This window comes from Pituophis catenifer, unplaced genomic scaffold, assembly GCF_029215685.1.
Source record: "Pituophis catenifer annectens isolate HBS135680 unplaced genomic scaffold, rPitCat1.0.hap2 SCAF_1, whole genome shotgun sequence".
Taxonomy (NCBI): domain Eukaryota; kingdom Metazoa; phylum Chordata; class Lepidosauria; order Squamata; family Colubridae; genus Pituophis; species Pituophis catenifer.
The window spans coordinates 306,499,142-306,525,817 of record NW_027256881.1 but is presented as its reverse complement, the minus strand read 5'-3'; the positions used below and the strand labels follow the sequence as shown (position 1 = coordinate 306,525,817).

The 26,676-nt window shown below is 38.9% G+C and overlaps 1 protein-coding gene across 2 annotated transcripts; it reads right to left on the bottom strand.

Annotated features, from left to right (window-relative positions):
* Positions 1 to 987: 987 nt before the first annotated feature.
* On the bottom strand, positions 988 to 26,676 carry DGLUCY (D-glutamate cyclase). 2 transcript variants are annotated; one of them, XM_070931499.1, is made up of 13 exons: positions 26,656 to 26,676; positions 26,068 to 26,188; positions 20,990 to 21,143; positions 20,303 to 20,501; positions 15,844 to 15,994; positions 14,759 to 14,881; positions 12,699 to 12,896; positions 11,886 to 12,146; positions 10,577 to 10,676; positions 9,395 to 9,543; positions 5,244 to 5,363; positions 3,138 to 3,289; positions 988 to 1,210 (listed from the first exon to the last, which is right to left on the bottom strand). In XM_070931499.1, exons 1-13 carry the CDS (start codon positions 26,674 to 26,676, stop codon positions 1,067 to 1,069), a joined length of 1,893 nt encoding a protein of 630 aa, XP_070787600.1. In that variant the 3' UTR covers positions 988 to 1,066. The 2 variants fall into 2 exon arrangements, with proteins under 2 accessions (XP_070787600.1, XP_070787599.1); XM_070931498.1 differs by having other exon boundaries at positions 26,080 to 26,188.

The window sequence follows — 26,676 nt, the reverse complement described above, 5'->3', positions numbered from 1 at the left end:
TTTTGTGTTTTGTATGTTTTATTTTTCAGGGTGTGTTTTTTTCTGCAGGGGGGGATGCCTGTCAGCTTTGGAAGCCATATTAGGCCGGAAGCTTCCATGCTGCCACCTTCTCATGTAGGAGTAGGAGCGGGGATTTAGTAGAGGGGTTGTCTTTAGACATAATAGCATTCTTCCTATTGGTCAAGGTCAGGCTGATCCTGCATCTGGAGAAGGAGTGGTCGGAGTGCTGTCTCGAGATGGGACAGATGGTGATTGGAGCATGTGATCGACTGAGGAGTGAGGGGATGGTTTTGGGGGTTTTGATTTACTGAGGGAAAACCCGGACCTCTCAGATTCGGGTTTTCCCAGATGTGCTAGTTTACCTATTCTAGTAAATAGAACTTTGAAAAACGCTTGCTTCAGAGTTTTTACTTAGAGTTGAGTTTTTTTCTGGAATGCTGACATTCTGGTTCAAAGTTGAGAATCTCCTCCTAAGAAGAGCAGCTTGACAGTGCAACCAATTGCCTACTAAAGTATTCAAGAAAAGCTAGACTGACTTCTGTGGATATTAATTTGGATGCTTGCCCTGAACAAAGAGTTGAACTCAATAGCCTAAGTGCCCCTTCTATTCCTATTATTTAATGGGAGAGAAGAAAGTATTTCAGAACTCAGTGTCTACAACTTTCCTTTGGAGGCTTCCTAGGATTCTCTGAGGTGAAATTCAGAGAAAAATAGAGTCGGCTCACTCTTGCAATCAAATTAAATGGCTACTGCCTGAATTACAGTTTTAACAGGGCATCTGGTAAATGAGGCAGGGATGAATCTTGTTTAAATCTAAGAAAATACATTCTCAATTAATTTATTGTTGTTATATTTTACTCAGATAATTAAAAAAAGATATCATTCTGAAAAATCTATTAATTCTGCCTTCACATTATTCCAGAAATTTACTGTATAATTACACATTCTTCAACCTCATACTATTTGGAATAATAAATTGTGGCAGGATATCTGATCAGGGAATGTAGTGGTAATATATATTCTGGATTAAATGTGTTTAATATACCATATTGTTAGAGATGGAGTATTATTTGAAAGTTTCCTCCCGCAGCCTTTCTATTAAATTTGAATGAATGTCAAAGAACGGCAGAGCATCCACTTCCATTGCCAAACTTGCAGTTATTCCACTGCGAACGTGATGCCGCTGTAATATCTTCAGCATGTTTTCTTCCTAAATAGTAAAATACAAAGTACAATTTTTATTCTCTTTAAAATTTAGGTTTTTAACTTTAATAGTTGAAAGTGCTCAAAGTCAGGAATTTAGTTTAATATTTACTGCTTAAGTTCATAATAAGAGTATCTTGTTAGGGAAGATTTTATTCCCAGTTTCTTTCTAGACATGTCCACATTAACTATAAAATAGCAAAAGCAATAGGACTTAGGCTTATATATTGCCCCATAGTGCTTTACAGCACTCTTGTCACTCAAATGTTAAAATGCATTCTTCGCTATCTAATTACAATAATCTGGAAATGTAGGAATGGAATCCATTTGTATTAGATTGTTTCTAGCATCTTTATTAGAATAATATTATACTAGAAGAACTTCCAAGCTACTGTTTATACCAGGGGTCTCCATCTCCAACCTTGGCAACTTTAAGTCTGGCGGACTTCAACTCCCAGAATTCCCCAGTCAGCTTTTCTGGCTGGTTGCCAAGGTTGGAGACCCCTGGTTTATACTGTTGATGTTTGGCATCATAATTTCAGTTTATAAAATAATCTATAATTACCAATGCCCTGCTTTCATAGTAAAATGGTAAAAAAAAGTAATGAGTTGAGGAATAAGTTGTAAAATCTGTCTGAAGCCAAGGTATGGCAGGAGGAGGATAAAAAGGATGAAGCAACGAAGGTAAGTCCAACAGGGTCAAAAAGACAGATCAATGATGTTGCATTGAAAAATAAAGAGAAAGAAAACAAATGAAAGAGAAGTACCATCTGGAAATGCAACATCATTAATATTATGATTCACAGTCATCTTGGTGACTGAGACTCTAAGTTCCAGATCTGTATTCTGTAACATATATTAATCTTAATACATTACATTTCAGCAGCTTCCCACACATTTGTTTTGATGAATAAATGAATCTGTGCCAACAGACTAGAGATAGTTGTTGCTTACTGACTGTTTGTTCAGAGAACATTATGAACAAATAAAATTTGTAAATATTTTTGAAAAAATAATTAAAATTATAAAATTATGATGCTGCTGAAAAAGGACACTTATAACCAATCTTTAAAGTTCTGGCCGTCACAGCATGTGATTACGATCCGGACATTTGGTAACCGGCTTGCACTTACAATGTGTCCTGCGATCACATGATCACCATTTGTTGCTGGTTTCAATGGGGAAGCTGGCAGGGAAAGTTGCAAGTTGCTTCAGTAAGTTGCTCTCACTTTGTAGAAGCCCAACAGAAGCCACCCCTGGCCCTGCTGTGCTTACCTATCTGCGAGGCACCTAAGATTTGCTTAACAATCCACGATCCTTGCTTAATGACAGCAATGTGGCATGTCAGGCTTGCCATCACTAAGTGATGTTATCACTTGATATTGCATATTGCTTAGCAATGGAAATTCAGGCCCCAATTGTTAACCTTATTGTATTTTACAATATGAAAGACTCTGAAAAACTTGCATGAATTCAAAATTGCGTTGCATTGTCCCAATCTAGTAGTTCTAGTTCTGCATAAATAATGGCATACAATTGTTAATGGCCTTGATGAGGGTGAACACTTTCACTTACATTTATTTTACAATTATAAATTTGAGGGATTATAAAAGAAATGGCTAATAGCTAGATTATGGCTAGATATGAACAAGCACGTTAGTTTAGGAAAGTTTTAAAAAGGAATCATCGTGAAAGCTAGATAATTAAGCTATGAAGATTTCAGTTACACACATTTATTTAAATCAAACTTTCTTTGCTCTAGAAAACTAATAGGTGAAATCAGGACTCATAATCAGCATATGGTATTTAACAAAGGCAACTCAATTTCAATAGCTATCCAAGCATCACCCAGTGTTAGCAAGCTCTGCATGTTGCTTCCAATCGCCCTATATAGAAAAAAGTTATTCCATGAAAAACTTATTCCCAAAAGTTACCTTAGCCACAGAAGGTAATGCTGATGCCCAGTTCTTATACTTGGAAAACCTGGGATATCCAACAGCTTTCCTCAGATAGCGGTCATGTATTTCACATGTTTTGAGGATATATAGTCCACAAGCAACTGCATAGCCTCCCCAATTGGCAACACCTGCCAAAGAAAAGTGCCATTAAAATAAATTGTTTTAGCTAAAACAATTGAACGGTACTTAATAATACGAAACACAGGCCTATAGTTGAAACTTAGCACCATAATATTTGGACAACAGGAGGAAATGCAGTTTTTCCCATCATTTCTAGGATCAACAGAATCTTGTTGTGCTTTGGCTTATTTGTTCAGAGAGTAATATGTTGATCTATGCCTTTTAAAGCAATAGTGAAATTTGTTCCTGACTCTCTAAAACCTGGTTTAGATTATTTTCAGAACATCATTTAGCACCTATTAGAGACGGCCTAGAAGATATTTTGAGCTCCACTTAGTACTAGTTCTATCCAGCATGAACAATAGTCAGGGCATAGAATTTTATTACTTAATTTATTTAAATAAATTAATTTGTGCTACCTTAGTCACAGATGGATAATCTCCAGGTTCTAGGGTCCCTAAAACCAACAATCACTTAATCTTGTTACAGATAAATTAAAGCCTATGCCTTACCATCCAGACCTCCATAGCCACCAGGCACTGGGAAAGAACTTTAATGGCATCACCTGAGTAGACCAGGGCGCTGAATAGCCTCAGCATACTTATGATAATTAACTCCGCAAGACTGTCTCCCTACTTCCAAGCTCTTAAATTGATCCAGAACAATACCATGATCAAAGGCTGGTATTAAAGGCTGCTGGAAGATTATGGAAGGCCAGTATAGGTGTACCTCCCCCCCGCATTTTAAGCCCCTCAGAGATCATCGGCAAGTATGATCAGTGCCACTGCAGAACTGATCTGAAACCTGCCTGAAAACCTGCCTCTCTGTACAATCTGCTTTCTCTGGCATAGGAAACCTTCCACCTTCTCAATCACCTTCTCTAAAGTAGGTTAGAAACCAGATGAAAATTGTGCAGGTTCATCGGATCCAAAAATGGCTTCTTGAGAAAAGAGCAAACCACGGCTTCGTTCAAAAGAAGCGGAACCATCTCCTCCTTCAAAAAAGCATTCAGGTTAACCTCCAAGAGGTTTGATTTAATCTAGATAAGAAAGCAGTGCAGGCCATTTTTTCCTGCTTATATACTTATATAACAGACCCTGCTAGCCTTTCAGATGATCTTGAAGACCTGGCTATGTGCCAGGGCCTGGGGTCCCAAGTGTTTCCTGGTTATGTTGACAACAATGGCTTGTAATATCTCTTGGCTGCCATTTGTATTTAATTCTCTTTTGTACTATGTTTTAACTGTTTTGTTTTTATGAATACTCACTGCTCTGAGTCACTGGTTTGAGATAGGCAGCTACACAGATTAATAAATGAATAAAATAGTGGCACAGAAGTATGCGGAAAAGACACTTTTATGTTGTAGCCCTTGTGGTTTGAAATATTTCGCAGAGAACTGGGGGAAACAGACCAGCCTCAACCCTGCCAATCTTTTGCAAGGAAGATTGAAAATGTTGTTCTATGCCTGGGCATGGAGGTAAGATTGTTAGTTGGAGCCCATGAGATACTACTTTAATTCTAGTTTGATGTCTATGGAGATTCTCTATCATCCAGGTCATGGTTGTCCCAAAGTTGCTTTTTCAAGAGGCAACTGGACTTTCTTGTTTTTCTTTGAAGACGTCTCACTTCGCATCCAAGAAGCTTCTTCAGTTTTGAAGTGAAACGCCTTCAAAGAAAAACAAGAAAGTCCAGTTGCCTCTTGAAAAAGCACCTTTGGGATAATTCTAGTTTGATTTTTTTTCTTACCTTGGCTGCCAGTTATATATTCTGTTTTTAACTATTAGCTATCCAGAGCCACCCTGATAGCACATTAGGTATCAAAGATGACAAACAGCTTATTTAGTGATTTAGTTATCTAAGTGATGACTGAATACAATAAGCAGAAAAAAGTAATGCAGCTTTTGTTTTAGTTTCTTCTTATGATTTTGCACATGTACATATTTTGGCTTGTTCAAATCTTACCTGCAACAACTGCAAAATCAGCTTCCACATCACACGCTATGACATCTCCATTTTTAATGTGCTTCTTTGTGGCTTCTTTTACTTTTCCCATTCCTAATTCATTTCCTCCATCTCCAATACCTAAATTAAAATGGAAAAATTTACATTGGAATATTACCATACTAGGTATAGATTTTGATACCAATGATCCTTATAGAAAATCTGATGAAAAATTAAAAATTAGTGGAACTGTTAATAACAGTTCTACTGTGAATACTTCCCATGAAAACTACACTCTGGGTAACCAATGAAATACCCCAGCTTTATTTATCGTGCATATTAACATTTGTATCTGCTTTTACAGGTACAAAGAATTTTGCCAAATAATGACAAAATAATTAAAATCATAAGTGTGATTGGAAACTTGTACTGTTGTCTAAACTGCTGACTTATTAATATCAGCATTTGTGCATGTTTATCCATCTGCAAGGTTAGGTAAATAACTCTCCAATATCAGTATAGTTGGGGAAGATAGCAGTTGATTTGGACTATGCCTTGCCAAAATACATGTTTTCAAACTTGAACAGAACTAAATGTTAATGTATGAGAGATATTCTATTTAAAATCCTATAAAGTTATTATTAAGGAGATACTCCCTTCCAGCACATTCTAAAATATGCTACTGATGCCATTAAACTTTATTACCTAGTTTGGTCAATCACGATACACATGGAGCAATGCATTTTATTTCACTACTGTCCAATTAGTTTTATTGAATTTTCAATTAAAATATAATTCAAAGTTTTTGCATGCATTGTTTCTGCTGAATAGTTCCAATAGACAAGTAATTTTATGTATTTATAATTTTTGTACATGTATGTACAAACCAAGCTGACCACAAAGCACCCTGTGATGACCTGAGGTGTGGCACAAAGGCAACACAGCCAGAGAATAAGTATGAGTCCCTTTATTACAGCGGTTCTCAACCTGTGGGTTGCGACCCCTTTGGGGGTCGAACAACCCTTTCACAGGGGTCGCCTAAGATCATCAGAAAACACCGATAGAGTCTAAAGGTTGAGCAACGCTGATGTAACCCAACCTTGCCTTGGACCTTTAATATACGCGTCTTCCATTCAGCTTGAAGCCGGGAAGGCCATACCATTCTTCGCAGGCGTGGGGAGGCTACTGAAAGGCAGTGGGAAGATTCGTCTTCTAGGAACGGATGCAGATGGAACCGCTGGGTTGGATCTGGGCGCAGGATATATTTAAAAAGTCACCCTTTGGGAGAGGGAGTTTTCCTGGGATATGTTTTTAGCCCTCCCCCCCATGTCGCTGAGTGGTAGAGTCCATTCTCCATCCCTTTCTGTCTGGGCTTTCAGGAGGAGAGCTGCTGCTCCTGCTGTCACCGCTGCAATTGGCCATCGTTTCCCTTCCACTTGGGACTGTTGGTGGGAGAGTGAGTTTGGGGGCGATAGAGCGCAGGCTGAGGATCCCCAAATGTCGAAGGGAAGAACTGGGGCTGGGCGCCTCTCTTGGGTTCCTCTGGCTTGCTTGAAATGGAGGGCAACGTAGAGGCCAAATTTCTGGGTTCTTGCTTGCTTTAGAAGAGGAAGGGACCGGTTAGGAGTAGGAAGTAGGGAAAAGTTGAGAGTTTTAGATCCTATGATAACAAGAGATTGCAAAAAAAGAAAAAAAAAGGCAAAATGGCATTGTTTGGCATCCCAGGTTCTAGGCCTAGAAAATACTGAGGTTTCTTAAAAAGTTTTTCCTAAAAAAAAACTGAAAAAGGTTCAGTTCCTGCCTTTCAGCCAGGCGATCACTTGTCAGCTTTGGATGGATTATTTAAAAAGTTAAAAAAATAAAATAAAATTGTAGAATTTTAAAGAGAAGATGTTAGGGGGGTATAAAATCAGGGCATCCTGTTTCATTGGGAAAAAGTGGATGGGGTCCATGCTAGTTCCTTGGCATGATAGGTTTTTTAAAAAGAAAAGAAAATGAAATCAATGTCTTTTATCCATAATATTGGCATAAACATCTCTTTTTGGACACTTCCGTTTTTCTTACTTTCAAAAGTTTTGTGTTTCAGAATGAACTCTGAATGCCAGCCAGGCTGAGACCTTGCATTGCATTATGGGTGCTGGTACGTGAGAGCACGTGAGCGCTCGCACGTTTGGACTTTTAGCACACAATGCCAAAAAAGGTTCACCATCGCTGACATATACACACATAGCAACGAAAATAATTTTATGGTTGGGGCTCACCACAACATGAGGAACTGTATTAAAGGGTTGCGGCATTAAGAAGGTTGAGAACCACTGCTTTATTAGCTCCAACTTTGCCCCCAATGTCCTGTTTACTTTTCGGTTTGCAGAAAAGCTCTCCCACAAAACTGGAATAGCCATTGACTGAAAATACTCCAGTCCAGGCGTTATAAACCGAAAACTTCCAACTATAAATCCAACAAGGCAAAATAAGGTAATTAATCTGGCAGGCAAGCAAGATAAGGAGTTCCAGAAGTGAAGTAGCACGGCAGTAAATCAAACCAGTTGGGAGGATGCCAGGAACTCAGATAAAGCAGTTAACACAAGATGAACTCAGCATTTGTTCCTGACAACCGCCCCTCCCATTTGCCTCTCCTTTAAACTCCATCCCCAGGTATGCCTTGTGAAGAGAATCAGGGCCCTTTCCTCCCTCGTAAGCCACGCAACCCACGTTATTCTCTTCTCCGTTCTTCCCTGCATGCCCTAGGATGAGGAGGGAGTGGGCCTTGGTCTTCATCTGAACCCCCTCTCCCTTGTTCTACCTCTCCCCTGCTCTGCCCAGCTTGACTTTGCCCTTCTCCAGTTTCCTGCACAGCCAACAGAGCCACTCTCTCGCTCTCTGTCAGCTGCTCGTCTTCCCCGTTGGGTTCAGACTCCGATGGGGGCATGACACTGCCATACTTTTTCACTTATCCTTTCTTTATTTGCCTTCTGGTGCATCAATATATTGAAATGTCATATTTGCTGTATATTTGTATGTGATTTTCTCCTCAAAGCCCAAACTGGGTGTGTGTTCCTGGTCTCCCCTTATTTTGAGGAGTACCACTGACATGTTTAATTTATATGTGTCCACTTTCTTCCCAGAATCTAAGAATCTAACGCATACAGGTAGTCTTCAAGATATGACTGATCACTTAACAGCCACTTGAAGTTACAGCAAACCTCCCAAAAGCTCCATACAATCTTGTTTTGAAAGTTATGGCTCCTGCAATACCCCTGCAGTCATTCACCCTTACGACTGACCAAAAATTAGCTATATATATCATTGCAGCTTCCACAATTGCATCACATGTCTGTGTGATGATGTGATCTATTCCAGTGATCTGTTCCAGTGCTCTGGAAGTGATCTGTTCCAGTGCTCCAGTGCTCTGGAACCCCAAGAAGCCTTGGGGTTCTTTAAAAGTTAACTGAGGGGAAAAGTGCTTGGCCTGGTGGTGTATGAATTGAGGCCACCTGGTAGGATTAGGTAAAGGCTTGTGGGGACCCGAGAGGTGGAAAGTAGAGCATGGGATGTTTCAGGGTGTGTGTGTGTAGGAGACCATGGAAGGTCTGGGACAGGAAGGCCTAGGCCTGCGCTAGGCCTCCAAGGGTCTCTCCTACCCTGAAGCATCCCATGCTCCATTTAAGAACCCTCATGTTTGTTTAATGGCCACATCAGGGACAGCAGGAGTGGAGATCATTAAGCAAGGCCATTTCACTTAATGGCCATCTTGACATGCAACCGTAATGGGCAGGCTCAATTACAGTTTATTTCAGGAACACATCTGTATGTGTTGCTTCTGTGTACATTTTTCTGATCTCCCTTTGCCTTGGGTTTGTCTTCATACAAGCAAAGAGCAGGGTTAGAATAAATGCCACATTAATATATTTAAAAAGCATCTCATATTTAGAAAATTTCAAAGAGCATCAGTAAATAATGATTAATTGAAAATTGCCTCATTTAAATTCCTATCTCCATGACTGTGAACATTTGAAATCTTAAGAGAGCTAAATATTACTTAGCAATTGAGCAGCAATTCTTTTGCCTCACCACAGTTATTCCAGTTGCATGATAGACCCTGTTTTTAATGTCTCCAAATAGCAACATTAATACTTTTATCAGATCATTGAAGGAAAATACACATACTGTACCTGTAGTAGTAATTCCTGGCAGAGTTTGTGCAGCTATAAAGAGTTCATCAATGGGATCTACTAAATATTTAATATTAACTTTCCTTGCATTATAGTAATTACCATCAGCAGCCATCCCAGCACGTTCTATTGCTATCAAATGATTAAATCTAAAGAAAAAGAATAAAAAAAGAATTAAAATTCAGTTCTAATGCTAATGATAGCTTGCTGTACTCAGCATTACTTCTTAAGGTTTCCCAATTCAAAACCCCATATACTCCATTTACTATCAGGGAACATGAGGAAAGTTCTTTGTTATTCAATTTCCTCAACTCTGTGCCCTTGAGTTTCTGCTCCATTCAATGTTGCTCCAGTTCCCCAATCTATCACTTTAGTCTTCATAATAATATACTTTGGCTAACTCCAAATTTTCACAGTATGGTGCTCCGCAGCTGACATGGATTACAGCTATAGCTGGGAGTTAAGCAGGTTGAGGAAATCTAGTTTATAACCTGAGTAAAATTCTTCCCTGCAAATAGTTAAATTTTTTCTTATCTTTCTCTTCGCCCTGCTTACATGACCTTTATGCTCTCCCCTCTAGCATTGTCTTTTACACTCTGTTTATTTCTTTCTGTTTCAAGAGAGTACCTGGAGGAAATATACTAGTCTCTTATCTCTCCCAGAGAAAGCTGCAGGTTAGACAGACTCCTAGAGAAAACTGCTTTAAAGCCATTCTGGTATTTGAAGTCAACCAGATGATATTTAGCTAGCATCTGTGATACTATATGGACTTCAGGAGCTAAGCCTTGTTCCCGTATCCTACACTAAAGACTCTCTGAAATTGGAATGGGACAACTCACGGCGGCCAACTCGCCACAGACAACTCACCGTGGCCAACTCACTGTGGGACAATGCACCAAGGAACAATTCAACAAATACAAAAGTTAAATTTTGACAGAACTGTGGACAATAATAATAAAATAAAGCCAGTCCAGAAATACAAGTTACAATAATTTTGAGAAAACATGGTCACCAATAATAAAAGTAATTGAATGAAACAATTTAATACAGCATTAAATTGTCCTACAGCAAGATGGCCCACAATGAGTTGGCTGCGGTGAGTTGGCTGCGGCAAATTGTCCTAGACCCTTCTGAGATATGCTAGCTAGAGTTTGGCATTGCTTTGCTTTTGGGGACATATACCTCGGTTTTTCTGGATTCCCATCTTCACATAAGAACTGCAGAGCTGAATCTGGAGAATTGCTTTGGTAACTGATTACAGGAACAGGTGTTTGAAGTATTTCTAGAATATAGAGAAAGACAAAGGTAACTTGGATCATGATATTAATCATGCCATTGTTAGACCTGTGCATAGGATTCTTCCGGGCATGCAGGAGCTGTTGTGCCTTCAAACACCTGCACTTACTTACTTCCTACAGTCTGCAGATTCAGAGAGAGATGTTGCTAAAGAGCAAAGTGCCTCACCAAATAATCTGCACATGCCTGATCACTGTTTCACAATTATTTGTTTTGTCTTCTCAATGTTAAATAGGATCAGTTCTGTGGCTGAAATTTTCAGGACATTCTCCTCTTTTGTAAAATAGGATGAATGTAAAGAAAGATATGACTGAGTCGGACCTAAACATGTAGAAACTCTACTGATTTCAATAGAAGAGTATTAAAATATTGTTTAACAAATTTTCTTAAAGCCAAATTATCTTTATACCTTGATTAGATTATTCCCAATTCAGTTGCACAGAATAATTAAATCCCACAAGATACTGGGTGAAATGTTTAGCTGCAATACAAGACCTCCTCCCATTTTAAAGTGAAATATTTTGGTGGAAAAAAATGTTGTCTTTCTTTCAGGTAAACAGAATACTCTTATAAGAAAGCTTAATTATGTATCCTAAATCCATCCCCAATAACTCTGTTATTCTATTCTATTCTAATATCCCACCTGTACCCCACTTACACACTGATCCTTCATTTAATTTATTGATAATGTTAACCATTTCAATTTTAAGATTTGATATTTTAAGGTTTTGATTTTAATTGTTTAGTTTGCTTTTGTGCTACTCTAAGCCACTCAGAGTCATTTGATGGTAAGAGGAGACATACAAATTTAATAAATGAAGAAAATAAATCACGTTATAGTTTAGAGTGATAAGTGCAGGGCCGGATTTTCCTATAGGCTAACTAGACTTCAGCCTAGGGCCTCAAGATCAAGAAGGGCCTACATTCAAATTGTTAGCAAAATTAAAATTACACTTTCACTATAGGTGAAAGGGCCTCATAAGTGGAATAGCCTAGGGCCTCTTTTCATCTAAATCCGGCCCTGGGTAAGTGAAGCAAACCTAGTAAATATTCTATAACTATTCTAGATTTTAAAACAGTAACATAAAAAATAAGCCAACAGTAATAAATGAAAATGCACAATGTGGACAGTTTCAATTTTTAAGAAACTGAAACACACTTTAACATAATCAGGTTATAATGAGCCATGTCATACCTTGCTCAACAGATTCCTTGATAATCTTTCTGTTTAAATCGAGAGCTCTTTGATCAGTTACTATAACTACATTTTTTTCCATGGCTTTCAAGATTGCTGCCATTGCAATGGCTCCAGGCGGCCCATCGTTTTCTTCAGGTGGTTCATAATTGAAATGGGTGGGAAATCCTGTAGTAATCAACACCGATTTTGCATGGGAAAGCGACAGGCATGCCTTCAGAAGTTCATCCTGAGAAAACAGATGTTTCACACCTCTGTTCCCTAAGCATGGAAAATACAAATATTTTAAACTAAGAACATCCTGAAGATAGTGGTTTGTCACAGGCATTTATTTAAAAATAAAACTAGTTTGTTTTGATTGTGATAGATAAAAAAATCTTAAAGCTGACAGATGTAATGGCTCATAGTATTAGGAAATGAGATAGAAGAGATCTCAGAGCTGCTAAACCAGATTTTTCTTCTTGCCTGAACACGCAAATAGCTTGGTAATTATTATTCTCAGAAAAGTTATTTGTTTTGGCTTCCCTCTGATTTTTTTACCTCTTCAGAACAACATTTGATACATCATTCATTCATATTCTATAGGAAGTCTCTGCAAAGTTGATCTACAAGTTAAGTATTAATTTAAATGATGGCTTATGACTAATTTAACCATAAAATGGTAGTTTGGAAATAAATGCAAGCATTAGAGGTAGGATTTTTTAATCCAAATTTTCCTTTTGACAGGATTGCTGCGGAAAATTATACAGATATCGCTTTTTCTATCGTAGTAAACCTTTTAGATTCCTAACGTGATTGTGTTTTTTCTCTTACCTGGATCTATCGCTATTATGTTTTCTAAGCCTCTAATTTTCTTTACAGCTGCTGTTGAAGCAATGCTATAATGCAAAGGATCCTGAGAAATACAGTAGACTTCAGGGAGATCTTTATCATTACCAGATGCATCATCTTCAACTTCCAAATCAGTGATAAACATGCAACCAGGTGAATGGGTAAAAGCCAGTGGAGCTTCTGGAAAATAAAGAGAAGCCCAATAAGCAGTGTACAGGAGGAATCAAGGCCTTTCTATCTGGGAGGAGTTTGAGCACATGAATTTTGAAGAAATGGGCAGAGTTCTGAGAGCTGTTAGTGCAATCACCTATAGGTTAGCTCCATGTCTCTTCTGCCTGGGATAAAACGGTGGTGAATTTATCCTTGAGTGGAGGGTGATCCCTTTTACTCTGAAAATACAGTGATGCACTGTCTCCTTAAGAAATTATAACTGGCCCCCAAATACTGGACAACCTTTGTCTAGTAATCAACCTCTTTCTTTGGAGGAAAGGATATGGAAAAAATGGTGTGCAAGAAAAGATGGTCATGAATGAAAATATAATAAATGAATATCAACAGAATATAAAAGTGGGTGCCCAGAAAAAAAGAACAAATACATGATTATCTTACTATTGCTTACTCTATAGCTGATAGAGTCTGGTTGCACCTTTTCCAACCAATACATTTTATTAAAAGGTGTAAATTTTCATGAGCTGCCACTTACTTCATCAGATACAGAGAGTGTCTAGGCTGATATAGTTTTAAAATGATGTGGGGAGAGAAGGTGGGAGGAAAAGGCAGATGAAAATAGGTTGGTTATGCAGATGCGGATTACATGGAATAAAAATTACAAGTACTTTATCAATTAACAATTACAGGTAGTCCTCAACTTACAACAGTTCATTTAGTGACTATTTGAAGTTAGAATGGCATTGAAAAAATTGATTTATGACTTTTTCACACTTACGACCATTGCAGCATTCCCATGGTCACGCAATCAAAATTCCTGATATAACTTGAATTTGTCAAGAATATACCTTGCTACACTATTCATGTGTATCATGTAACTTTTTCAGTATAATGTAAAGATGTTAAAATCATAATGTACTTCAGCAAAGCATTTAATACACTACATGGTGATTAGTAACTTTGTATGGACTGGCTGACATGACAAGTGGACATTCAGCTAGCTGAATAGTCTATTCCAAGTGTGTTCATCAATGGTTCCTTATCACATTGGCTTGATATCAAGTCCTGGCTCATCTACTCTTCACTATTTCATTAATGATTTGGATGATGAATTATAAGGAATGCTCATAAATTTTCAGATGATGACCAGCTGGGTGGAATACGTAGCTTATTTTCTAAAAGATAGAAACACAGTAATAGTGTTTAGTCAAAATCTCAAACAAATGTTCATAATTTTTATTAAGAAATTTTAGACTGCATCAATAGAATTATAATTTCCAAATAATAGGAATAATAATAATAATAGAAAACAACCATTGCTGGTTTGGTGATAGTTTTTAAAAAATGTATCATAACTAAGTGGGTCTCGGGTACACCTGCCTTACTCTCATCGTGGCAGGATACACAGAATACACAGAAAAAAGACATGTAATTCTTAAAAGATTAGCATGTAATAAGATTATTTTACAGGACTATTCTGTGCATGATTAAGGGAAAATTATAGCTTTGTGGAAAAAAGCTTGGTTAAGTTCAAGGCAAAAAAAACCAACACCGGAAGATGGATTATGAGCGTTGTTGGTTCTTTTATGTAGGTTATATTTTAAAATTCAAACACATGAGAAAGCAGGACTCAATGCAGAAGACCTTGAGCTTGGAAAAAAACAAAAGCATTTGTAAAAGAAGCCAATAGAAGACAAGGTGGCTGATACTGTCACAGACAATATGAGTAAATGAACAAATCCAAAGAAGCAATTACTGCAAGTATGTATGTCCACTGAGTCATGAAGAATCAGAAGTGACCGAACAACAACTTTTAAACATCCCTGGTTTTTTATAATAAAGCAGCAGTTCTGGTAATTCCACTAAATACATACTGCAATTGATGACAGCTTCTATTCCTGTTACTCCACAGGCCCAAAAGACTGGTACATCTCCAGGATGAGTTTGTACTGCATCACCATATTCTGGACTGGAGAGATCTTTAATTCCTAACAAATCTAAAATTGAAATTTTATTAATACTCAAGCAGAAATGTAGAAAACCCAATTAGGCTGGGACCAGTGGTAGGATTCAAGTAATTTAACAACCGGTTCTCTGCCCTAATGATTTCTTCCAACAATCAGTTTGCCAAACTGCTCAGAAAGTTAACAACCGGTTCTCCCGAAGTGGTGCGAACCGGCTGAATCCCATCACTGGCTGGGACTTAATGTTGTAAAACATCTGACAACTCCCTAGAAGAGCATGGGATGTGGCATGGAAAGTGATGTTAGTGGGATACTGTTGCATGGGATACTGACATTTCTTTATTTTATTACGAGGTGAACATAAAATAAAAGTTAATGGTTTATTTATTCCTGTACCTGTGTAAAGGAATTACTGGGTTCAGGTAACAAATGTGACATACAATAAATTTTTGGCATGACTTTTTATTTTGTTGGAAAAAATATGTGAAACTGAACCTCAGGGCAGACAGTGAAAAGCCTGTGACACTTTAATATTTAATAATGATGATGATGATGACAAGGACAACAATAATTGGAATCTGGCTTCTTGGTGTTTTGTATTTTAACTTTTTTTGAATAAAATAAAAACAGAAGAAAAATGCTACATGTAAATACAGTCTAAGCTATATATATAGAACACATACATACATACATCTAGCTGACTGCGTGAACAACCATAATTCATTGACTTTATATGCTACCTGACCCAATGACTTTGGGTGGTTTACAATTGTTAAAAAACATTAGTTTACCTAGAGGCTTCTTACCCAGCACTTCCTGGAATTAGTAGTAGGATCTAGGATGGAATTCTTTTAAATCCTCTTACTTGTGCATAAAGTCACTAAAAAGCTAGACTGTACGTTAGTAAACCAGACAAGTCTAGGGCCAGTTATTTTTCTCTCTCATGCATGCTTTGTATTATAGATCATAGAAACACAGAAAAAAAATATACTGACCAGAAGAGCCAATGTGAATTGGTGCTCCATGTGATTTTTTCATTGGATGGGTGATTTGCACACACTCCTTCAGTTTATCTTTAGGTATATATCTCATAGTTACTATTAGATTACAGTGAAAACATTCAGTATCACAGCAAGGAACAGCAGTCTGGTAAAGTTTTTAAAAAAATGATCCAAGCATTAAGAACAACGAAGACATCTCCAAAGGCCTTTTCTTTCAAGTAGAGGGCATCCTACCTCTGAGGTAAATGCAACTGGGTGATAAAAGGCCACAAGATTAATCACTTGCATGTTCAGCTGCCTTCACCCACATATCATCTATTATCACCTTTATGATTCAGATGGCATTCTATTTAAGCTCATGTCATTGCTATTGCTAAATTTCTATTTAATTACACAGTCACAGCAACTAAACATTGAAACATTGGATAAATTAGTAATGTCATATTAGATTTGTTTTATTTTCTAATGGCATTAAGTTATTATTGTTTCAAGAACATATTTTGCAATTAAATAAAAATAGGCAGATATTACAGTAATTGAGGTTCAGCGTGAAATATAAGATCGTCGCCCCAAAATAACGGGAAGTGAAAATACAGATTTTATTGGTAAAAATATTCCTTATAATTAAACTAATCTCAACATGAAAATAAGTGTAGTTAATCACATGCTGATCAGCTTATTCATTTTGAAGGGTTGCATTAAGAAAGGAATAAGCTTCTATCAGACTATAGTACCTGTCAATCAAATAAAAAGGGAAGCTGAGCAAATTGAATGCTTTATGTCTCCTGCTGTGATTAATAGCTGATCTTGAGAAAATATTTGTATTTGTTTTAAGAAAAAAGCAATTTTTTCTTCAATTAAGAATGGGTTATAGCACTAATAGTGAAAACTTCCTGCTTGTGGCTACAAAAATCCAAATGACCACCAGATGGCGGCCATGAATTATTTTTTTTATATCTATCTGCTGCCCTCTGGTGGTTATTTGCTAGCTCTGGTGAACAGCTAATGAAACTATATTAATCAAATATTTCTATGTTCTGAAACAAAACTGAAATTTCCAAAGTAATGACTAAATCACTTTGTATATTTGGAAATATTTGGACATAATTTCAATACTCCATAGGCTCCATATGGTTCCAGGACTTTAGAAGGCATAGAAAGAAAACACTATTATTTATCTTATTGTTGGAGTAAATGACTGGTTCATGTTAATGGGTGGGAATATTTCTATCATACTACAACTAAAATTTATTTATTTATTTATTTATTTATTAAATTTTTATACCGCCCCCTCTCCCGAAGGACTCGGGGCGGTGAACAGCCAAAATTAAAAACACACAATACAAATATTAAAATACATTAAAACAGAATTAAATTATCTTAGGCTTCTCCAATTTAAAACCCCATTACCCATAAAATTCACCAATTAAAAATTTTTTAACCCAGCCCGGCTTGCTGAAATAAAAACGTCTTCAGGGCCCGGCGGAAGGTCCGGAGATCCGGGATTAGTCGTATCCCTGGGGGCAGCTCATTCCAGAGGGCGGGTGCCCCCACAGAGAAGGCTCTTCCCCGGGGGGTCGCCAGCCGACATTGCCTGACAGACGGCACCCTGAGGAGACCCTCTCTGTGGGAGCGTGTTGGCCGGTGGGAGGTTATCGGAGGCAGAAGGTGGTCTCGTAAATAACTGGGTCCTAAGCCATGGAGCGCTTTGAAGATGAGAACCAACACCTTGAAGCGCACTCGGAAGACCACCGGAAGCCAATGCAGCTCGCGCAGGAGAGGTGTCACGTGGGAGCGCCATGCCGCCCCCATAAGTACCCGCGCGGCCGCATTCTGCACCAGTTGGAGCCTCCGAGTGCTCCTCAAGGGGAGCCCCATGTAGAGAGCATTACAGTAGTCAAGGCGGGAAGTAACGAGGGCATGAGTGACCGTGCATAGGGAGTCCCGATCCAGAAAGGGGCGCAACTGGCGTATCAGGCGGACCTGATAGAAAGCCCCCCTGGCCACGGCCGTCAAATGCTCTTCTAAGGACAGCCGTGCGTCCAGGAGGACACCCAAGTTACGCACCCTCTCCGTGGGGGCCAATGTCTCGCCCCCAATAGTCAGCGATGGCACCAGCTGACTATATCGGGACGCCGGCAGCCACAGCCACTCAGTCTTGGAGGGATTGAGTCGGAGCCTGTTCCGCCCCATCCAGACCCGCACCGCCTCCAGGCACCGGGACATCACTTCAAGGGCATCGTTGGGGTGGTCTGGGGTGGAGATGTACAGCTGGGTGTCATCAGCGTACAGATGGCACTGCACCCCAAAACCACGGATGATCTCGCCCAGCGGCTTCACATAAATGTTGAACAGGAGAGGCGAGAGGACCGACCCTTGTGGCACCCCACAAACCAAGTGCCTTGAGGTCGACCTCTGCCCTCCAGCCAACACAGACTGCGACCTGTCGGAGAGATAGGAGGAGAACCACCGTAAAACAGTGCCTCCCACTCCCAACCCCTCCAACCGGCGCAGCATGATACCATGGTCGATGGTATCAAAAGCCGCTGAGAGGTCTAATAGGACCAGAACAGAGGAGCAACCTCTGTCCCGAGCCCTCCAGAGATCATCAACCAACGCGACCAATGCCGTTTCCGTGCTGTACCCGGGCCTGAAGCCGGACTGGAACGGATCTAGATAGACGGTTTCCTCCAGGTACTGGGGGAGCTGTCGCGCAACCACACTCTCAACAACCTTCGCCAGAAAGCGAAGGTTGGAAACTGGACGATAGTTTGCTAAAACAGCTGGGTCCAGAGAGGGCTTCTTGAGGAGGGGCCTCACCACCGCCTCTTTCAAGGCGGGAGGCAAGAACCCCTCACTCAAGGAAGCGTTTATAATCCTCTGGAGCCAGCCTCGTGTAACCTCCCGGGTAGCCAGCACCAACCAGGAGGGACACGGGTCCAATAAACATGTGGTTGCGTTCAACCTCCCCAGCATCCTGTCCACGTCCTCGGGAGTCACAGGGTCAAACTCATCCCAGATAACCGTCTCAAGACAGACCTCGGACAACCCGCCCGTACCTACCCAGTCGGAGTCCAAGCCTTCCCGAATCTGAGCGACTTTATCGTGCAGATAATGCGCAAAATCCTCAGCACGACCAGCAAGGGGTCTTCCCGCGCTCCCAGATGGAGAAGGGAGCGAGTCACCCTAAACAAGGCAGCTGGGCGATTTTCTGCCGACGCGATAAGAGCGGAAAAGTAATTACACTTCGCCGCCTTTATCGCCACTAAGTAGGTCTTGATATAAGACCTCACTAGTGTACGGTCAGATTCGGAGCGACTGGCCCTCCAACTACTCTCTAGGCATCTCTTTCTATTTTTTTTAATAAGCAGTGATCACATCCAGACAAGAGAAATAAAAAAGATGCCTAACATATTACAAATCAAATAATTCTGTATTTGAAAGCAATTGAATAAAACAATATTGAAGTTATCAGCTAAAAAAGAAAAGAAATAAAAAATGGAAAAAGTGAAAGAATTGGCTGCTCTGTTCACTAGACGCTAGAAAAGAGCATTAGAATTTTGTATGCCCATGTGCAACTTAAGAATGCCTACCAGCATTCTTTCTGAACTAATACTAATAATTATTTTGATTGTATTAGCCACTATTTATATAATATTATGCAGGGGTGTCAAACTGGTGGCCCGCGGACCATGTCCACTCTGGCTCAGCAAAGACAAAAAAGTCACGATACATCACGTGACACAATCAAGTTTGACACCTGTGCTATTATGTGTTTTAAGAAACATTCCCACCAGGTGGCAGTACTTGGCTTATGTTGTTTGAGTCTAAAGCTAATGGATGTTTGAGCCAGATTACCGTATTTTTCAGAGTATAAAACGCACCTTTTTCCCTCCTAAAAGGGGGTGAAAATTTAGACGCATCTTATACACCGAATGTAGCCCCGCCCACCCCACTGGCCCCTACCCTTTGGCCTCTGCCTTGCAGCAGTTACCTCCTTGCAAGCAAACAGCAAGAAAAAACAGCTCCTTTCAGCTTCAGCACAGGCTAATTAGCACAAGTTGATTGGATCAGCCTCCTGACTCTCACCTGATTTGCTCTCAGCTGTTTTGAGCAGGGCTCTGCTGCTTGCTGCAAAGAGGTAAATTGCTGGAGCAGATTTTTTTTTCCCTTGTGCTAATCAAGCTATGCTGAAAACAAAAATAAAAGTAAAGCAGGCTGTTTGCTGCAACGAGGCAAAATTGCTCAGAGGCAGAGGGAGATTTCTTTTTCTTCTTTTCCTCACCCAAAAAGGTAGGTGCGTCTTATACTCCGGTGCGTCTTATACTCCGAAAAATACGGTAATACTTGGCTGGCAGATCTCCAGGAGATACTGTCCCAAAGGTGCTTTTTCCAAAAGGGAACTGGACTTCCTTGGGATTATTATTTTTTAATTGTTTTCTTCTGTTCTTACCTTGTACATGCTTACATTACATTTCTGTTCCACATTTCTTACAGGAATGCCAGCTTTCTGGAGTGCCTTTTCAAATGTAAAACTACAGCCTAGATAAAAGGTCACCATGTCTTTAAACTGTTCAGAATATTCTTTCAGATTTGTCACAATTCCTGTGGATATTCCGTGCTCATATTTCTTGTATTGCAAGCAGTCACTTCTGCAAAATGAATTAGCATCATCATTGGACTAGCTACTTGATTTCTGACTCTAACTAAACATCTACTTACTTTCAGAGAAATGGTCACTGAACTCAATGGGACATACTTTTAAGTAAAATGGATGCACTGTCATCTAGATGATAATTGATAAGGATCAATTCTTATGTTTAAAAGGTATGTAGATGTTGAGAAATAGAATCACTCTGCCTGCACAAAAAAAACTGCATTTGGGTTTTCCTGAGTCATGAGAAATCATTACAACTTAGTTTTATATATTTTAAATCTCTCTCTCTCTCCCTTATAATTCACATGCTTATAAAAACTACGCAACCCTAAATTGACTTTTGAAAATTAAAAAGTTTGAAATAATAGAAAATAATAATTACAATAGAAAAACTGATATTTCTGCAGTGTTCTCTGCAGAATGCACAGAAATGGTGCTAAAATATTTCTTGATAGCTTCCAACACGAACAAATCTATACATACCTTATATCAGAACTGTTGCTCAAGAAAGGACATTTCCATTCCCCTGGCTTACTTCTATACAGCAAGGGAAGCGGTCCATCATTTGCTTGACAAAATTTTTCAAAGTCATCAGCAAAAGATTTATGCATAATGATAACATTTGCCTGTACAAATCCTGTAAATATAAAAAGGCAGAAGTTTAATCTAATGTTATTTATTCAAATAGAAATATTTATCATTTTTTGGATATAATCAGACATAAAAGTGAAATATATATTTGTGATATAGTGGTTTATTTACTTGCAAGATCATCTATTGTACCAAATTCATTCTCCAATGTTGCTCGCTTAGATATTGCTAGGTATGCACATACCGGTATCTCACATTCAGATTAATTGACAAATATATGGATAAATCATAAATTATCTCACTTACGTTCTCAGCACAACTTTTAAATAGCATTCTATTTAACCTAATCATCAATACTCTTATATTCTCTGATTTGATAAAATTCAGCGTCACATTAACAGTAACACAGATCAAATGCGGTATATAGATATGACAAAAATTCTGTTTTGCTTCCATGCAGTGGTTGTCTGTTTTTGCAATCAAGATTTGGTATTCCGTTTTAAATCTAATATCTTGAATTCTAAGTATAACTCTAAGTTAAGAGTAAGCCTTACCTAACAGAACAACATCTCTTTATAAATGGGGCATAGTATCCTCCCCTCAATGTGACTGTGGGGTCCCAGGTCAAACTGTAGATTACACTGTGACTGGCTGTAAACTGAAGGCATATATTGGTCCAGTATCTAATTTTTTACATTTAAACAATGCTTTCGTCAACTCGCGAAGCATTCCTGACTGCACTCAAGTTGCCATAGGCAGGGGATGGGGAACCAAGCCTCGCAGCTGCAGCGAGGGAATCACAGTTCAGTCAAAAGTGGCACTCGTCACTTCCCGCCTGGACTATTGCAATGCTCTCTACATGGGGCTCCCCTTGAGGAGCACCCTGAGGCTCCAACTGGTCCAGAATGCGGCCGCGCGGGGGATTATGGGAGTGAGAGGGCGCTCCCATGTGACGCCTCTCCTGTGTGAGCTTCCAGTGGTCTTCCGGGTGGTCTTCCGGGTGCGCTTCAAGGTGTTGGTTACCACCTTTAAAGCGCTCCATGGCATAGGGCCTGGGTATTTGCGGGACCGCCTTCTGCTGCCGATAGCCTCCCACCGGCCAGTACGCTCCCACAGAGAGGGACTCCTCAGGGTGCCGTCGCCAGGCAGTGTTGGCTGACGACCCCCAGGGGGAGCGCCTTCTCTGTGGCAGCACCTATCCTCTGTAACGATTTGCCCCCGGAAATACGCATGATACCAGATTTCTGGGCTTTTCGCCGTGCCCTAAAAACTTTTCTTTTCCACCAAGCAGAACTGGCGTAAACCCCCCCCCCTTTTTAAGATGTTAGATTTTTAATTGTTTATGGGTTTTAGTCAGGATGTTTTAAATTTTGGGCCAAAGTTGTGTAATTCTTTTAACAAATTTTAACTTTTGTATTGGGATGTTTTTTATTTTGGCTGTGCACCGCCCTGAGTCCAGCAGGAGAAGGGTGGTATACAAATTTAATAAAATAAATAAATAAATAAATAAAACAAAAGTACATTCCAGCCATCTCTATGTCAAGGCCATCTCCACGGATACCCACAGTGGCCGGAGGAGGGGCTCTACAACCTGCGAAATTGCTTCGTTGGAGAATCTGACTGATGACACACCTTGGGGGGAGGGGGAAACAGGGTCAGAGCCGGGGCATGAATTAAGTGAGGTCAGAGTTGGCTTCACTTGGAACATGCCCACGTGAAGCTCCTAATAAATAACTGGATTTCTTTTGAAGCTTGGCTCGAGGCTCATTATTTAATTATGGCATTGGTCAGAACCGTGACAGCTGTGTTTCAATGGCTAGACATTAATACTTAAATTTTTTTTGACATTTATATTTATGGGGGGTTTCTTAATGAATTTTAAATTGTTTTAAATTGGGATTTTAATTTTATATTGTCTTTTAATGAGGAACTGTGCATCTTTACTGTTGTGAGCCGCCCTGAGTCCTTGGAGATAGGGCGGCATATAAATTGCATTATAAATAAAATAAATAAATAACAATGGCAATGGGGACTGCTGATATTGCTGCCGCTAAGTCATACAATCATGGGATGTCATGCGTTATGATTGTACTGTTTAGTGATGGAAATTCCAATCCCAATTACTATTGTTAACTGATTATGTCCTCAGAAGCAGCTCTTCCTGGTTTTGATTTTAAAATATTGCCAGGTAACATCCTGCTAAAGACTCATAAAATTCACAGAATAAAATATTTTCCACCATTTTAAAATCAATACTATTACAGGAACAAAATCTTTCAGAGATGCTACCATCTCTCAAAGGGGATAGATTGAAAACCTTTATTGTCATTTTTTACTGTGGACATACTGGCACAAATTAAAATTGAAATTCTGTTGCCTGCTCTCAAAAGTATACACATACATAACACACATATATACATGCTAAATACCAGGGGTGAAATCCAGCTGGTTCTGACAGGTTCTGGAGAACGGGTAGCGGAAATTTTGAGCAGTTTGGAGACCCGGTAGCGGAAATTTTGAGTACTTTGGAGAACCGGCAAATACCACCTCTGGCTGGCCCCAGAGTGGGGTGGGAATGGAGATTTTGCAATATCCTTCCCCTGGAGCGGGGTGGGAATGGAAAGTTTTCAATATCCTTCCCCCAGGAGTGGGGAGGGAATGGGGATTTTGCATTATCCTTCCCCTGCCACGCCCACCAAGCCACACCATGTCCACCAAGCCACGCCCACATAACCAGTAGTAAAAAAATTTGGATTTCACCACTGGTGTGTATGTGTGTATAAATATATATCACTGTCCATCTTAAATACATATCAGAAAGAGGAAGAGCTTGAGAGTTCACAAGGTTGATACTATATGGAACAAAACTACACATCTATAAAAGATTCATTTGAGATTTCATGAAACAGACCTTCTTTGGTTTTAAAAATGTGTATTTGCAACCAAAACTTAATATTAAAATATCACATCAAGGTAAGCGTGCACTCCAGACACTCACCCTGATGCGATCATAGGAAGTTGAAATAGAGTAGTAAGAAATAGGTAAAATATAACGTTGAAATGCTGGAAAAACAAAAAATTCTATGCTGACAAAACAATAAGGCAGATTCAGTTTGGTGTAATGATGAAGGTGCTGGCCTAAAAATAGGAGATGGTGAGTTGTAGTCCCACCTTAGGCATGAAAGTTGTCTGGGTGACTTTGGTCCAGTTATTCTCTTTCAATCCAATTCATCTCACAGAATTGTTATTGTAGGAAAAACAGATGAAGGAAGGACTATTAGGTATGTTTGTCTCCTTGAGCTATTTACAAAATTATACAAGCAGGATAATAAATAAATAACTCATAATCAGAAAAAGAGCCTCACTCTATACTAAACATTAAAATCTGAAGATACAGGAAGGAATACTGTGAGCAACTTTGCTGTATCTGCCACTGCAAAGATAGACTGCCCCAAGTGCAAAAAATGAGTTGTTAGTGTAACACCTGAATGACCCTCCCCCTTCTTCTCATTCCATTGAGTTGCACAACTTCAAAATTACACAACAGCTGCAAAGTACAAACTGCCTAACATTTCCTGTTTTTCTTTTAAGTTTTATGTAAAAATATTTTTAAAATTCCCATAGAGATTGGATGGTATATTGAATAACAATGACAACTCATACATTCGTATGGTAATTAAGCTACCATTCCTAAATCAATATTTAAATTCTGGTTTGCATTCAAAAGTCATGTTAAGCACAACCATAAAATGGTTTAGTTTGCCATATAAATGTAATAATTGAATATGCTAATTTATATGAATTAGAGAATAGAGAATTAAGACAACTTGAACTAGAATTTCTACATGATGCTGGTAATTTAAATAAACTATTTTTGGGGAAACATTTACATTAATTCATGAATTAATTAGTCTTCTGTTCAATCAGTTTATATGTCATTTTGGGGGAAAAACCTGCCTATGATGTTCCTTTTTCATATTAGTCTGAAGTTTGGAGAATAATTAATTAACAGGATGTTAAGAAAATGACATTAAAAAAATAATTTCCAAACGGAGACAGCTTGATTGGCTTTCATCCAGAAAGCTGGGATGTGAATAAAATATAATTTAAAAAAAAATACTTTAAAAAGTCTTAAATTTATACATAAGAAGTGACTTTGAGCATAATCAACTAGGAATTTCCCTGAAGTGATCAGATCAGCAAAAACACTGTCTTGTCTAAAAATTAACTAGATTTATTAATTGGACATGCTATGTTTTCCCAGTTGCAATGTATGGCTGTGAACGTTAGACCATAAGAAAGGCTGAGTGGCAAAGAATTGAGGCCTTTGAACTATGGTGCTGGAGAAGACTCCTGCGATCAAACCGGTGCTGGAGAAGACTCGCAAGGCGATCAAACTGGTCAGTCCTAGGGGAGATCAACCCTGACTGCTCTTTAGAAGGCCAGATCCTGAAGATGAAACTCAAATACTTTGGCCACCTAATGAGAAGGAAGGGACTCACTGGAGAAGAGACTAATGCTGGGAAAGACTGAGGGCAAAAGAAGAATGGGACGACAGAGAACGAGATGGCTGGATGGAGTCACTGAAGCAGTCGGCGTGAACTTAAATGGACTCCAGAGGATGGTAGAGGACAGGAAGGCCTGGAGGAACGTTGTCCATGGTGTTGCGATGGGTTGGACACGACTTTGCAACTAACAACAACTAATTGGACAAAATGGAATAGAATGCCCATTCATCCTTTCTCCTGACTGCAGGGGAAAGGGAGAGTATTCAAAATTGTGGCAGTTCACATATGTATCTTCTAGTTCATGCATGAATGTTTACAATGCAGATTGAATGTTATTCCTAGTCCATCTCTTTTTTGTACTAAAACTGATTAAATTAAGAAACACAGGTTTATAAGTTAAAATACTATAAATTATTTCGTAATACACATCGAGGGTTCACCAAAAGGGTTTCATTTATCTACCTTTATATTTACCTTCTGCCATTCCGGAGGTATTGCTAATGTTGAGTTTATTTGATCGAATCAGATTTCTGACAGCAGAAGGAAGAAGACCTTTCAAACCAGCCAGGAAAACTATTTCATCCTAAAAGGGAGATAAAACTATATTTTAGTTTTATAGATAGGTATTATACCTAGATATTCATTACAATGTATGAATATCAAAATTTAAACAACCATTATTTTAAACATTATAATTTTAGTCAATAAACTTTGTCTTTGAAATGGTGTATTGCTCAATCTTCCACTTCATGGATATTCTAGCTGATTAGTTTCTAAAAGAAATATGGCTTCACTCTCTAATGAAATAGATTTTGGAGCTCAAATATGAAGCATGGCACAGCCATATAGCAGCATGGCATAAAAGCTATTGCCTTTAGTGTTAAGTTATATTCTATATAATATTCTGTATAACTCTCTCACACGCTTGCCCCTTAATAATTCAAGATTAATTTCAATAATCTTTTCAGCATTCTATAATTACTAGCTTCAGGATCTACTACTGATAAAACATTACAAAAAAACCTCCAGTGATCTTATGTCTAAGTTTACCTTTAATTCCATTGAAGTCAT

Coding starts and splice junctions, on each gene's coding strand:
- DGLUCY (XM_070931499.1), bottom strand. CDS start 26,676: ATGACTTCAATGGAATTAAAG. Junction 26,189..26,655: donor TGACTTCAATGGAATTAAAG/GTAAACTTAGAC, acceptor TCTCCCTTTTAG/GATGAAATAGTTTTCCTGGC. Junction 12,147..12,698: donor CATAATAGCGATAGATCCAG/GTAAGAGAAAAA, acceptor TTCCATGCTTAG/GGAACAGAGGTGTGAAACAT.